Source organism: Marmota monax, unplaced genomic scaffold (assembly GCF_021218885.2).
Source record: "Marmota monax isolate L192 unplaced genomic scaffold, Marmota_monax_Labrador192_F-V1.1 WCK01_AAM20220418_F8-fsc00086, whole genome shotgun sequence".
Lineage (NCBI taxonomy): Eukaryota > Metazoa > Chordata > Mammalia > Rodentia > Sciuridae > Marmota > Marmota monax.
The window spans coordinates 7,479,512-7,492,108 of NW_026693086.1; the positions used below are offsets into that span (position 1 = coordinate 7,479,512).

The 12,597-nt window shown below is 42.0% G+C and overlaps 1 protein-coding gene and 2 non-coding genes across 3 annotated transcripts; all 3 read left to right on the forward strand.

Annotated features, from left to right (window-relative positions):
- Positions 1-225: 225 nt before the first annotated feature.
- Cct6a (chaperonin containing TCP1 subunit 6A) lies at positions 226-12,522 on the forward strand. The gene is made up of 14 exons (XM_046454656.2): positions 226-450; positions 639-702; positions 3,641-3,775; positions 5,047-5,220; positions 6,066-6,169; positions 7,178-7,288; positions 7,536-7,695; positions 7,788-7,870; positions 8,823-8,919; positions 9,178-9,325; positions 9,807-9,940; positions 10,772-10,874; positions 11,460-11,532; positions 12,130-12,522. Exons 1-14 carry the CDS (start codon positions 314-316, stop codon positions 12,200-12,202), a joined length of 1,596 nt encoding a protein of 531 aa, XP_046310612.1. The 5' UTR covers positions 226-313; the 3' UTR covers positions 12,203-12,522.
- On the forward strand, positions 4,778-4,912 carry LOC124099581 (small nucleolar RNA SNORA22). The gene has a single exon (XR_006853996.1). It is a non-coding gene; the product is annotated as a small nucleolar RNA SNORA22 (small nucleolar RNA).
- On the forward strand, positions 9,374-9,507 carry LOC124099578 (small nucleolar RNA SNORA15). Its single transcript, XR_006853994.1, has one exon. It is a non-coding gene; the product is annotated as a small nucleolar RNA SNORA15 (small nucleolar RNA).
- Positions 12,523-12,597: the final 75 nt, after the last annotated feature.

A 12,597-nucleotide genomic window follows, 5' to 3' on the forward strand; every position in this document is an offset into this window, starting at 1 on the left:
CCACAGGCCCAGAGCACAGGCCCCGAGTAGACCAGCTCCTCCCGAAAGCAACAGCGTTGGGCAAGTGCGCGAGGGCGGGTCCGCAGGCGCCTAGCGGCCACGACCAATGAACGCACGCCGATCGGCCTATGGACCAATGGCGGAGGCGCGTGGCACTCTGGGGGCGGGATCACGGGCAACGGCGGCGGTGCGTGCGCACGCTGGGGGAGGATCCGGCCCGCCCGACTTTTCCAGAAGCTGCTGAGAGCGCCGCCTGGCCACGCGCTGCCGGCTGCGGTTCCGTGCTCGCCCCTGTTCCTTTCTCCGGACAGCTATGGCGGCCGTGAAGACTCTGAACCCGAAGGCCGAGGTGGCCCGCGCGCAGGCGGCGCTGGCGGTGAACATCAGCGCGGCCCGCGGGCTGCAGGACGTGCTGCGGACCAACCTGGGGCCCAAGGGCACCATGAAGATGTAAGGCGGACTGGCGGGGTCGCGTTTCCGTCGGTGTGCGCTCGCTGCGCCGCCCCTCTCCGGCCTCCACTGGCTTTGGAGGGGTGGGGAGGCGCCCCGGGCCCCGGGGGCTGGCGCGGGAGGCCGGCTGGGTTCCTTGACAAGGCGCAAGCTGACTTGGCGTTTCTGCCCCCCCCCCCCCCGAACAGGCTGGTGTCGGGCGCTGGGGACATCAAGCTCACCAAGGACGGCAACGTGCTGCTGCACGAAATGGTGAGGTTCCCGTGCTGGTTAGGTCGTAGTCTGCCCCAGCTCGTTTGCCTTACAGGAGGGATGGGAGAAAATCGTGTCCGTGATTCCCCGCAGGTAGTCCTGCAGACGGGGGAGGACCAGGAGAGCGGCGTGGTCGGGTCGGAGTGCCAGTGCTGTGCAGCCAGGGGTCCTGAGCCTGAATACCGGCTCTCCTGCCACTTGTTGTCTGGGTTAAAGGATTGTTTTAGTTCATTGTCATTTGAGAAATTAGGGGCGGCTCTCCTGCCACTTGTTGTCTGGGTTAAAGGATTGTTTTAGTTCATTGTCATTTGAGAAATTAGGGGCGGTTGACACAACCAGTGGGCAAAACAGCAAGATTTTCTGTTTTCAATTAAAATCCTTTCGACTGGGGTCGTAGCTCACAGACTGATTGCTTGCCTAGCATGTGCGAGGCTCTGGTTCCTTCCCCAACAGCATACCAAAAAAAAAAAAAAAAAAAAAACCAGGAATACCTTTGATATATCTCTCCACCTTAAGTCCCAGGGATCAGTGTTATTGAAAGGCACTGTGGCACACACTTGTAATCCCACCAATTTGCAAGGCTGGGACAGGAAGCCAGCCTGGGCATTCTAGGGAGCCCCTGTCTCAAAATTCTTGCTCATATCTGTTCTTCCAAAACTTAGCAGCTCATACACATTTCTTTCTCTTTTTTTTTTAAATTTTATTTATTTTTTTGTCGTTGATGGACCTTTATTTGTTTATTTAGATGTGGTGCTGACAATTGAACCCAGTGCCTCACACTTGCCAGGAAAGTGCTCTACCACTGAGCCACAACCCCCACCCCCATTTCTTTTCTCTAATTTAAGTTGAGAATAGAATTTGGAGTTTTGATAGTAGTATCCATGGCATCAATATCCAGATGTTTTTTAAGTACTTTCAGTAAGGACTAAACTACTAGTTATAGTTTTTACTTTTAATTATTTTTATTTAACATTACAAAGTTTTATTGTATTTTAATAATCACAGGATTATGAAATGTTTGTTTTTGCATGGCTAAATGGTAGCCTTTGCTAATGACAAGCAAAGTCATAATTTAAATTTGTTGTCAGAAAAGCTATATCTTTGACTTTTTAGTTTTGGTTGGTTTTTATTGTAAAATATGACAACTACAGAAAAGCCTATTAAACATTTATTGTTTAATAATAATTAACAAACTGAACACAGGAAGAAACTAAGAAAGAAACTGCCACCTCAGAAGTCCCCTTTGCCTGCACCTCTTCAGTTGCCATAGATTTTTCTTTTTTTTTCCTTGAAAAATTATAAATGAACAGAAAAGTTGAGAAAATGAAACATTCACATGCCCTTTAGAGGTTTTTTTTTTTTTTTTTACATTTTTTGCTTAATTTTTCCCTCTTGATTGGTTGATTGGAAGTGATTCACAGACATGGCATCTCATTTCTGAAATGTTCTTTTTATCTGGGTGATGGGAATTGAGCCCATTGTCCATCCTAAGTGTGCACTCTCACATTGAGCTATACCTCCAGCCCTTAAAAGTGCTCTTAATGGGTCCATCATCCTCCCACATGGCCAAAATGTCATTGTTATACCTCTTAGCAGCTTTCCTTTTTTCCCTTTTTTTTCCCCCCCCTGGTAACCGGAATCACTTAACCACTGAGCCACATCTCAGCCCTTTTTTAATATTTTATTTAGAGCCAGGTTTTGTTAAGTTTATTAGGTCCTCTCTAAGTTACTGAGGCTGGCTTTGAACTCTTAATCCTGCCTCAGCTTTCCAAGCCACTAGGATTATAGGTGTGTGCCACCAGGCCTGGCACTGATGCAGCTTTACGTATAGTCTGTGTGTGTTTCACATGTGTCTTTCCTGGCTGGCTGCTGATGTTCCCCAGGTGCAATGGAAAGATCTGTCTATAATCTATTGCTGTGGCCTGACAGGTGAGCATCATCACCTGCTAGCATCCCTGCCAGAGTGCTTAGCAGCCAGTTTAGGTGAAGCAGTGTGCAAGATTGTATATGTGGACGAACTTGAGATTGAACCCAGGGGTGCTCTGCCACTGAGCTACATCCCCAGTAGCTGGAATTACAGACATGTGATCACCAGGCCCAGCCGATAGTCTTTATAGAGTCTGTCAAGGCCTATATTCTTTTTTTTTTTTTTTAAAGGTGTAGTTGGACACAATGCCTTTATTTCATTTATTTATTTTTATGTGGTGCTGAGAATCGAACCCAGAGCCTTGCACATGCTAGGCAAGCGCTCTACCACTGAGCCACAACCCCAGCCTCATGGCCTAGATTCTTAATCAGCCAGGCTCTGTGATCCCAGGAACTTGGGAGGCTGAGGTGGGAGGATTACAAGTTTAAGACCAGCCTGGGCAATTTAACAAGACCCTGTCTCAAAATAAGAAGGGCTGGGAGTGTAGGAGTGTAACTCAGTGGTGGAGCACCCGTGGATTCAATCCCCAGTATTGCCAAAAAAAAAAAAAAAAATGTATCCCCAAAGATAGAGAAAGCTGAGAGCTGTTCAAGGTTAAAGGAGCATAGAAAAACCAAAGGCGGTGCAGGAGATTTGGTTCTATCCTTTGTGATTAAGAATCTGGAGTGGCTTCAGAGGCATGGTGATTTTCCTGTTTTCTTTCCCACAGTGATTCCTTGGAAGATCTTTGCTAAGAGGGTCCCACTAAGTTACCACAGATGACCTTGAACTTAAAATGCTCCTGGCTCACTTGCCCAAATAGCTGGGATTGCCAGTGCATGTGTCTCCATATATTTTGATCATCATAGATTGATATGCAAAATAGCAATTTGCAAGTTTTTTATTAAAGGACTATTAGCCAAATATTTGGGCAATTAAGGTAGACAGCATTTAAAGAGGTTCTCAACAGATTGGTTTCAAGGTATATTTATTTTAATAATGTAATGTAAGTAAATTTTTTTCCCTTTTCAGCAAATTCAGCACCCAACAGCCTCCTTGATAGCAAAAGTAGCAACAGCCCAGGATGACATCACTGGGGATGGCACCACTTCCAATGTCCTTATCATTGGAGAGCTGCTCAAACAGGCAGACCTCTACATTTCTGAGGTACATAGAATTGTCTTGTCTCGATTTTTTGTGTGTAAGAAATGTGATGTTTTTAAATTGATGTGTTAACAGTAGCCGAGGCCACACGGCATGTAAAGAGCAGGAGGTGTAAATCTGAGAACCTGGGTCTTTATCATGGTGGAACAGAAATGTGTGATGATGGATATGTTATGGAATCTTTGTTGGCCTGCAAGTTTTTTATCAAGTTACTTTCATTTTTTTTCTATCTAGCTCTATAGCAAATTAATAATATGAGATGTAGAGATCTGAACTAGCCATAGTTACAAGGAAAAGGTCAACTAAATGTTAGACATTTGAGTAAAAAGAATTCTACAACTTTTTGTGGGGTAGGGGTACCAGGGATTAAACTCGGGGACACCCAACCACTCAGCCACATCCCCAGCCCTGTTTTGTGTTTTATTGAGAGACAGGGTCTCACTGAGTTGCTTAGTACCTCGCTTTTGCTGAGGCTGGCTTTGAATTCAAGACCCTCCTGTCTCAGCCTCCCAAGCCGCTGGGATTACAGGTATGCGCCTCCACACCTCGCCAAATTCTACAACTTTTTTTTTTTTTTTAGCCCTGAATAGTTCCAAGTTTAAAGCAAACCTCCGTGAGTACTAATCCACTGTCAGAATTCCCTATGAAGAGAGAGCGAGCAGATGTTTAGTCTACATTTATTTTGATTGCTAAAGATGTGAATTAATTTCAGATTGCTTGTAGAAAAGTTAAAATGTTCCTGCTAGCTGGGCGTGGAGGTGTACAACTGGAATCCCAGATACATGGGAAGCTGAGGCAGAAGGATTTCAAGTTTGAGGCCAGCATTGGCAATTTAGCAGGACCTTGTCTCAAAAATAAAATGGGACCAAGGATGTAGTTCAGTGGTTGAGCACTGCCTAGCATGCATGAGACCCTGGTTTAATCCCCAGAATGGGGGTGAGGGAGTTCCTACTAACAACAGATTTCTAGGGATCACTTTTAGGTTTTGATATTATCCCTGGTGATTTGCACAGCAAACACCCAAGTGTGCTTTATAGTTCACTTGGCTTTGACGCTGTGCTAGAGCAATGTCTGTTCTTTTCCTCTGCATTGAAAGGTATATTCTGTTCTTTCAAATGTATTCAAAAAGTCAGCACATCATGCTGTTTTGGTTGTTAAAAGGCGTGAGTGATCCCAAATCGCCCTTCAGAAATTATCTGAACTTCCATGAACAATTGCATCTAATGGAAAGTGCCAGGTTTAGTGGAAGTGTTTTGATTGTGTGTTTATTACAGGGTCTTCATCCTAGAATAATCACTGAAGGTTTCGAAGCTGCAAAGGAAAAGGCCCTTCAGTTTTTGGAACAAATCAAAGTAAGCAGAGAGATGGACAGGGAGACACTCATAGATGTGGCCAGAACGTCTCTCCGTACCAAAGTTCATGCTGAACTTGCAGACATCCTGACAGAGGTATGTGTTCAATTGGTGTGTGTGGTGTGGAAAATACCTTAGAGCAGAAGCATCGGTGTTCTTAGCAATTCCAATTAGAAGGTGCTGTCTGAAACCTTCAGTGTCCACCATTTGAAGTAACTAGGTTCATTTCTGTCCAGGCAGTGATATTTAATCCAGTTCCCTGAAACATGAAGTGAGAAAATACAAAGAAGAACTCACCTCACCAGGTTATAAAAATACAATTGGAACTTTCATTAAAATGCTGATAAAACAATTTTTTGAAAGGAATATAAAATGAAGGTTTAATTAGAAAGTTCCTAGTTAATCAGTAATTTAAATATGGTGCATATGTGATGGTTTAATACATGTGTCCAGTGTATAACAATCAAATCAGGGTAATTAATTAGCATTTCTGCTTCCTTGGGTATTGACCTTTCTTCCATGTTGGGAATCTTCTGATTCTTAGTTCTTCATGTAATTGTAGTAAGCTATAGTTATTAGTATTTTCAGCAAAATAGGAGTGATTATTTAATATTTTAGAACTGTAAATGACTAGAGCCTTTTATTTTTACTGTAGTCTCATTACTCGTAGGAAAAAATCAGATTTTAAAGTAAAGAAACTTAAAACTTCTAAAGAAGAACTTCAATATTTTAACATTTTATTTTATTTTGGGGGGGTATTATTTTTTAGTTGGACATAATTTCTTTATTTTATTTATTTATTTTTATGTGGTGCTAAGGATTGAACCCAGGGCTTCACAAATGCTAGGCGAGCCTACTTTATTGCTGAGCCACAACCCCAACCCCCAATGTTTTTAACTTTTGCAAATTGAATTTATATAACAGTTGTACTCCTGTTGTAGGCTGTAGTGGACTCCATTTTGGCCATTAAAAAAAAAGATGAGCCTATTGACCTGTTCATGGTTGAGATCATGGAGATGAAACATAAATCTGAAACTGACACAAGGTAGGTGATAGAGTTCTGTTGAACACTTCTGAGTGTCTATTGGGGTTGAACCTTGTGCCTGTGAGCAGGGGCTCCACCCCTGAGCCAGTCTCCAGCCCTGAAATAATAATAAAGTGGATTTATAAGTTGGATGTTCACAAAAATAAATATATGTTTGGGTAAACATAATTTATATGGAATAAATTGCAGGGTAGTCCATTTGTTCCTAGTGATATCTCCTCTTGAAGACCGGGGAGGGTATGCTGTGTTTTTTAAAGACCGAGATAATATTTATTTGAAAGAGGCAATCAAGATTTTGATGTCTGCCATTTGAGACTATCTGCAGAATTTTCCATTGAGGATAGTGGTGTTACTTTTGTTGGAATAGCCTGTCTTGCGCTCTGTAATACTGCTTTTTCACAATTGACCACCCCTAGGTTTCACTAGAAACTTCAGATAATTCAAGAGAGAAAACTAATGGTATAAAAATTGTCAGTATAATCTTTTGAGTGTTTCAGTTTTGTCAGTGAAAGACTCCTATTTTGGAAATCAGTAACTTTAGCCCATGGCCAGCACAGGCTTCATAAATGAAGGTTCAGCTACTTGAGAAATCCGAAGGGAGTTTGAATTAAAAAGACAGACTCTAATTACCTTTAAACCAGCTCCAGGACGGCTTCTCCTACCTCCAGCTTCAAGCTACCTATTAGGGTAGCGAGGTTTACTGAACAGGCCAGTGAGAGAGAACACACCAGGGAGTGGACTTTTATTGGGAAACAAAAAATTCTGGGGAAAATCCCATCCAATGAAGATTAAGGGGGGCAGTGTCCCAAAGTCATGGTGCGACAATTGGGTCTTTAAGGGTAGTGGCCAGACACACCTCCACACGGACAAGCCCTTGGACCTGAGAAGGGTGGGGAAAGCTCTGGACACAAAGATGTGTCTAAGCGCCTCTCGCCCAGCTAGGGAGTAACTCAAATCACGTAGAGGATGGCCTCCCACAAGTAACTATGAATTCTTGTCTTTTAACAGCTTAATCAGAGGGCTTGTTTTGGACCATGGGGCCCGCCACCCTGACATGAAGAAGAGAGTGGAAAACGCATACATTCTCACATGCAATGTATCGCTGGAGTATGAAAAAACGTGAGTGGTCGCCCCTTTAAGGGGGAGTGGAGGAGCTTGGTGTTTTGCAGCAAGTTCCTTTTGAGATTCGTTTTGCCCACTGTGAGGGCAGTAATAACTCATTTGGGTTTGGGAGGCCAGGAGCATATGACTACTAACAATGTACAAGGGGCAGGATTGGGGCTCAGGGACTTTGTAAGCTTTAAGATGAATCAAGTTTCTCAGGCTGCTATCTTCTCAGTAAACATTTTTTCTCTTTTTCTAACAGAGAAGTGAATTCTGGCTTTTTTTACAAGAGTGCAGAAGAGAGAGAGAAACTAGTAAAAGCTGAAAGAAAATTTATTGAAGATAGAGTGAAAAAAATAGTAGAACTGAAAAAGAAAGTCTGTGGTGATTCAGATAAAGGTTTTGTTGTTATCAATCAGAAGGTGAGAATGAAAATTAGAGTTACAAAAGAAAAGTTTGTTGTTCTTTTCTACTCTTAAGGCAAGATATACTGAAACTGATTTTATTTTTATAGGGGATTGACCCCTTTTCTTTGGATGCTCTTGCAAAAGAAGGCATAGTAGCTCTGCGCAGAGCTAAACGGAGAAATATGGAAAGGTATGAGCAGATCATCTGAATAACGTAAATTTCTCTAGTTGGCAAGTGAATTAGGATTTTTCTTTTCCTCCTTTATTTTTCACTTTTTTGTGGCATCATGTAAATAACATCTCACACTTTAAGGGCTCCAAGGAGTGGCATTACTGCATTCACACTGTTGTGCAGCTACCACCAGTGTGCATCTTGAAACTTTTATCATCCAGATAGGTTACTCCCAATTCTCCCTCTCCTTACCTTGGTGAACACAGGTCTGAGTTCAGTGCCTCCTGTAAATGGAGTCATGGTGTTTGTCCTTTGTATCTGGCTTGTTTTATTTACTTACTTGGCATAGTCTGCATGCTGTATCAGGCCAGAATCTCACTCTTTATTCCATTGTGTGTGCCATGTTTTATCTTTGATCTGTTGGTGGACATTTGGGTTGTAGCTACTTTTTGGCTATTGTGAATAATTCTATGAGCATTGTTCAGAACAAGACACACCCTACCCCTGGTTTTTCTTGTGAAAAGGTTCCAGAGAGCTGGGTGTGATGGCACGCACCTGTAATCCCAGCGGCTTGGGAGGCTGAGGCACTGAGGCACAAGGATTACAAGTTCAAGACCACCTGAGCAACTTACCTAGACCCTGTCTGAAAATAGAATTTTAAAAGGCTAGGATATGGCTCATGGGAGCACTTGGCTAGCACATGCAAGGCCCCGAATTCGATCCCTAATACCAGGGGTGCAGGGTCATATTTGAAGCCTGTTTGCTGACTTTAGGGGAGGGTGGCTTTAACAGGTTAAAAGAAAAGATCCTTTTCAGCTGATTGTTGATGGATGGAAAGGCTTAGGTTGAAATATTTTTGAGAATGCAATTTTAGCCTGTAATTCTGGAGATTTCTTCCTGACAGTGGTTAGTCTTCTCTTTGAGCGTAACTGCTCATGCTGCTGACACGTTTCACACTTCACCCTTTCAGGCTGACTCTTGCTTGTGGTGGGGTGGCTCTGAATTCTCTTGATGACCTCAGTCCTGACTGCCTGGGCCATGCAGGACTTGTCTATGAGTATACCTTGGTAAGTGTGTTTTCCTCCCAAACCTGAATTCCTCAGTAGAAAACTTTAAATTCAGGATCAGGTTTTTCTTTGTTTATATACGTTTTGTTGTTTGTTTTTTTCCATTGGCATGGAAAAAAATCACAATCTTTACTAAATTTGGCTTTAATATGGTCAGTATAATTAGTATGATTAATATGCTATTTATCCTCTCCGCACACTCCTCTCCTGTTCACTCTTTGTATATATTCTGTTTTTGAAAATCTCTCTCACACACAGGGAGAAGAGAAGTTCACCTTTATTGAGAAATGTAACAATCCCCGTTCTGTCACATTATTAGTCAAAGGACCAAATAAGCACACACTTACTCAGATCAAAGATGCTATACGCGATGGCTTAAGGGCAGTCAAAAATGCACTCGATGATGGTAAGAGCTCATTGTGTTTAAACCTTGTTCTTTTTGCTAGTGTAAAAAGCATGGCTGAATACTGTGTACTTTAGTCAGTATTTTACACAGCCAGACACCATGCAAAAGTAAAGTCTTCCTTTTATGATAACTGGTATGCTAAGGTTTTTCATAGTGTGCCACTATTAAAAGTGAATACAGGCAAATGAACTAACACATGCTCACGAGAGTTGCCAGAATGCCAGCTCAATTGAACTGTTGTGCTGTTAGGTTTGTCCCTTTGCATGTGGGCTGGGTGTGTCACTCAGTGGTGGAGAGCTTGTCTAGTAGTATGGGGCAGAGCAGACAAGTGCAATGCTGTTGTTAAATTGTTATGAAAACGGCGGATTCCTAAGAAGTTAATGTCTTTCATACGTGGTTTTCATATATATCTTGTTTCCTTGTAATTGGTTCTTCATTTTTCTTGAGCTTATTATCATTTCTCCTCTTCTCCACACAACAGGCTGTGTGGTTCCAGGTGCTGGTGCAGTGGAGGTGGCCATGGCAGAAGCCCTGATTAAGTATAAGCCCAGTGTGAAAGGCAGGGCCCAACTTGGAGTCCAGGCGTTTGCTGATGCATTGCTCATTATTCCCAAGGTGTGAAAACTTGAACAGTTATTAAATACATCAAAACAATTAAACTGAGTAAACCTTTTTTATAATATAGGTTTTCTTCATAATGTGAATTTTGAGTGAGCAGTTTGAATCCTTTTCTACTTGACACTTGTACTCCCATCATATCTATATACTTTTTTGCGGGGAAGGGTACAGGAGATTAAACCCAGGGATACTTAACCACTGAGCCTCATCCCCAGCCCTTTTTACTTTTTAAAAAATATTTATTTTTTAATTATAGGCAGATACAGTGTCTTTTTTATTTTTATGTGGTGCTAGGATCAAATGAGTGCCTGAGTGCGCTCCCTCTGAGCCACAACAGCAGCCCCTTTTTATTTTGAGACAAGGTCTTGGCTAAATTGCTGAGGTTGGCCTTGAACTGTGATCATCCTGCCTTAGCCTTCTGAGCCCCTGCGATTATACTATCCATATCATCTCAAAGCCTTTTGTTCTGGGAGACTTGACTGTCCTTGAGGTTTTGGATGACAAGAGAACTGTTTAAAGAATATTTGCAGTAAAGGCATCATGCTTGAGTACAAGCTTGCTTTTTGTTATTTTAAACTGATGTTAAAAGTTATAAAATAACTTTGTTATTTTAAACCACTGTTTTCTGTTTGTTTGGGGTTTTTTATGGTGCTTGGGATTGAACCCAGGGCCTTGTGCATGTAAGGCAAACACTTCACCATCTAAGCTATATCTCCAGCCCTCATTATGAGGTTTTTGTGTTTTTATTTTTTGGATTGTAAATACTGTTCATTTGTTGTAGAACTTCTTAATTCCTGCCTTTTCAAGAATTAAATTTGTTTACTTTAGGTTCTTGCTCAGAACTCTGGTTTTGACCTTCAAGAAACACTAGTTAAGATTCAAGCAGAACATTCAGAATCGGGTCAGCTTGTAGGCGTGGACCTGAACACAGGTAAGAGAAGGCCTCTCTATAGGGCAAGAACAATACCAAGCATGTGAGGTCGCTCTAGGAGGGTTGGAAAGAGTCTTGGCAAGCGGCTCTGCAACTTGATGCCAGTGCTGTCCGGAGCTCAGGGCTCTGCCGGGGTGGATGCCCAAGTACAGATTTGTTGGAGATGTTGCTGAGTGGTGGTATGAAGCTTTGTTGATAATGAAAGGTTTTTGTATTAACCCAGTCTTTTAATCAGGAACTGATTAAAAGACTATATTATGTGATCAGATTGACAAATGAAAATATAGTAAATAACAGGGATGTCCAAGCATGTGGTAACCCATGAGAGTACCCTGTCACTGGAAGGCATCTAAGCAGAGGTTAGCCACTCATCAGAGGTGTTGTGGAGGATTTTGTGTAGTTACAGAGGAGAGAATGAGTAATAAGCAAGTCAGCACCAAACGTTCTTTTATATTTTAAATGTTTTCAATGGCTTTATTCTGTTTTAGAATTGGCAACACTTCATAAAATAGTGTTCCCTATACCTTTAGACTGTGTCTGATATAATGATATACTGTATTTTAAGAAGACTTGGTTACCTTTCAGGTGAGCCAATGGTTGCAGCAGAAGTGGGCGTATGGGATAACTACTGTGTGAAGAAACAGCTTCTTCACTCCTGGTAAGTTTGGGGAAATAAAAATTAAAACATCTTTCAGAGCTAGGTGTAGGGGCAAATGCCTGTAATCCCAGCAGCTGGGAAGCTGAGACAGGATTGCAAGTTCAAAGCCAGCCTCAGCAAAAGCAAGGCACACTAAGCAGCTCATTGAGACTCTGTCTCTAAATAAAATACAAAAAAGGGCTGGGGATGTGGCTCAGTGGTTGAGTGCCACCCAAAAAAAAAAGCTTTCAAAGGGCTGAGGAGGATAGAGTTTGGTGGTTGAGGGCTTGTCTAGCACATGTGAGGCCCTGGGTATAGTCCCCAGCACTGCATGGGCAGACAGGATTAAGACTTGACCAAGACACAAAGGTATTAGGTAGACGGGCAGCTTGCTTGCCTTTGGGAATCAGCATACTCTTCATGGTGGTACCTTCTGAGTTTTGTTATCCTCTGAAGGATGTAATCTGTAAGGTAGAGACTCAACCAGCCAGCCCTGAGTAGAAAGAGGACATCAGCTGGATGTGTTTTGTATAGTCTAGTTGGGAACAGCAGGTTGTCTAGTTGGGAACAGCAGGTTGAGTTAAGGATTCCTTTTTGAGCTATCTGTTTCCCTTTTAGCACTGTGATTGCCACCAACATTCTCCTGGTTGATGAGATCATGCGAGCTGGAATGTCCTCTCTAAAAGGTTGAATTTAAGCCACTCTTGTGTCATCTGAAACTGAAGACTATGGAATGATCCTGAGGGATATAGTGGTGGATTTTTGTACCAGCCTCAAATGATTGTTCAAGGAATTTTCTTCTCCCATATGGAAAAAAAAAAAAATTGGTCACATATTCAAATTATGGTGTGAAATTATAATTACAGTATTTTTTAAATTGCACTGAGTGTACATGCATAAATCAGGTCCTTTTTACCCAGTGAACAGGATGTTTTGTTTATTATAGTGACATAAAATTACATGTCAGATAATCACGTCATCTGCCTTATTAAATATTCCTTGAAAAAAACATTTTAAAGAGTTGATTATTTCTTTGGGTTTACTTTAATGAAACAGTTTCTTGTTAAACATTCAAGTTTTATGCTA

Coding starts and splice junctions, on each gene's coding strand:
- Cct6a (XM_046454656.2), top strand. CDS start 314: ATGGCGGCCGTGAAGACTCTGAACCCGAAGGCCGAGGTGGCCCGCGCG. Junction 7,696..7,787: donor TTGTTGTTATCAATCAGAAG/GTGAGAATGAAA, acceptor TTATTTTTATAG/GGGATTGACCCCTTTTCTTT. Junction 7,871..8,822: donor AAACGGAGAAATATGGAAAG/GTATGAGCAGAT, acceptor TCACCCTTTCAG/GCTGACTCTTGCTTGTGGTG.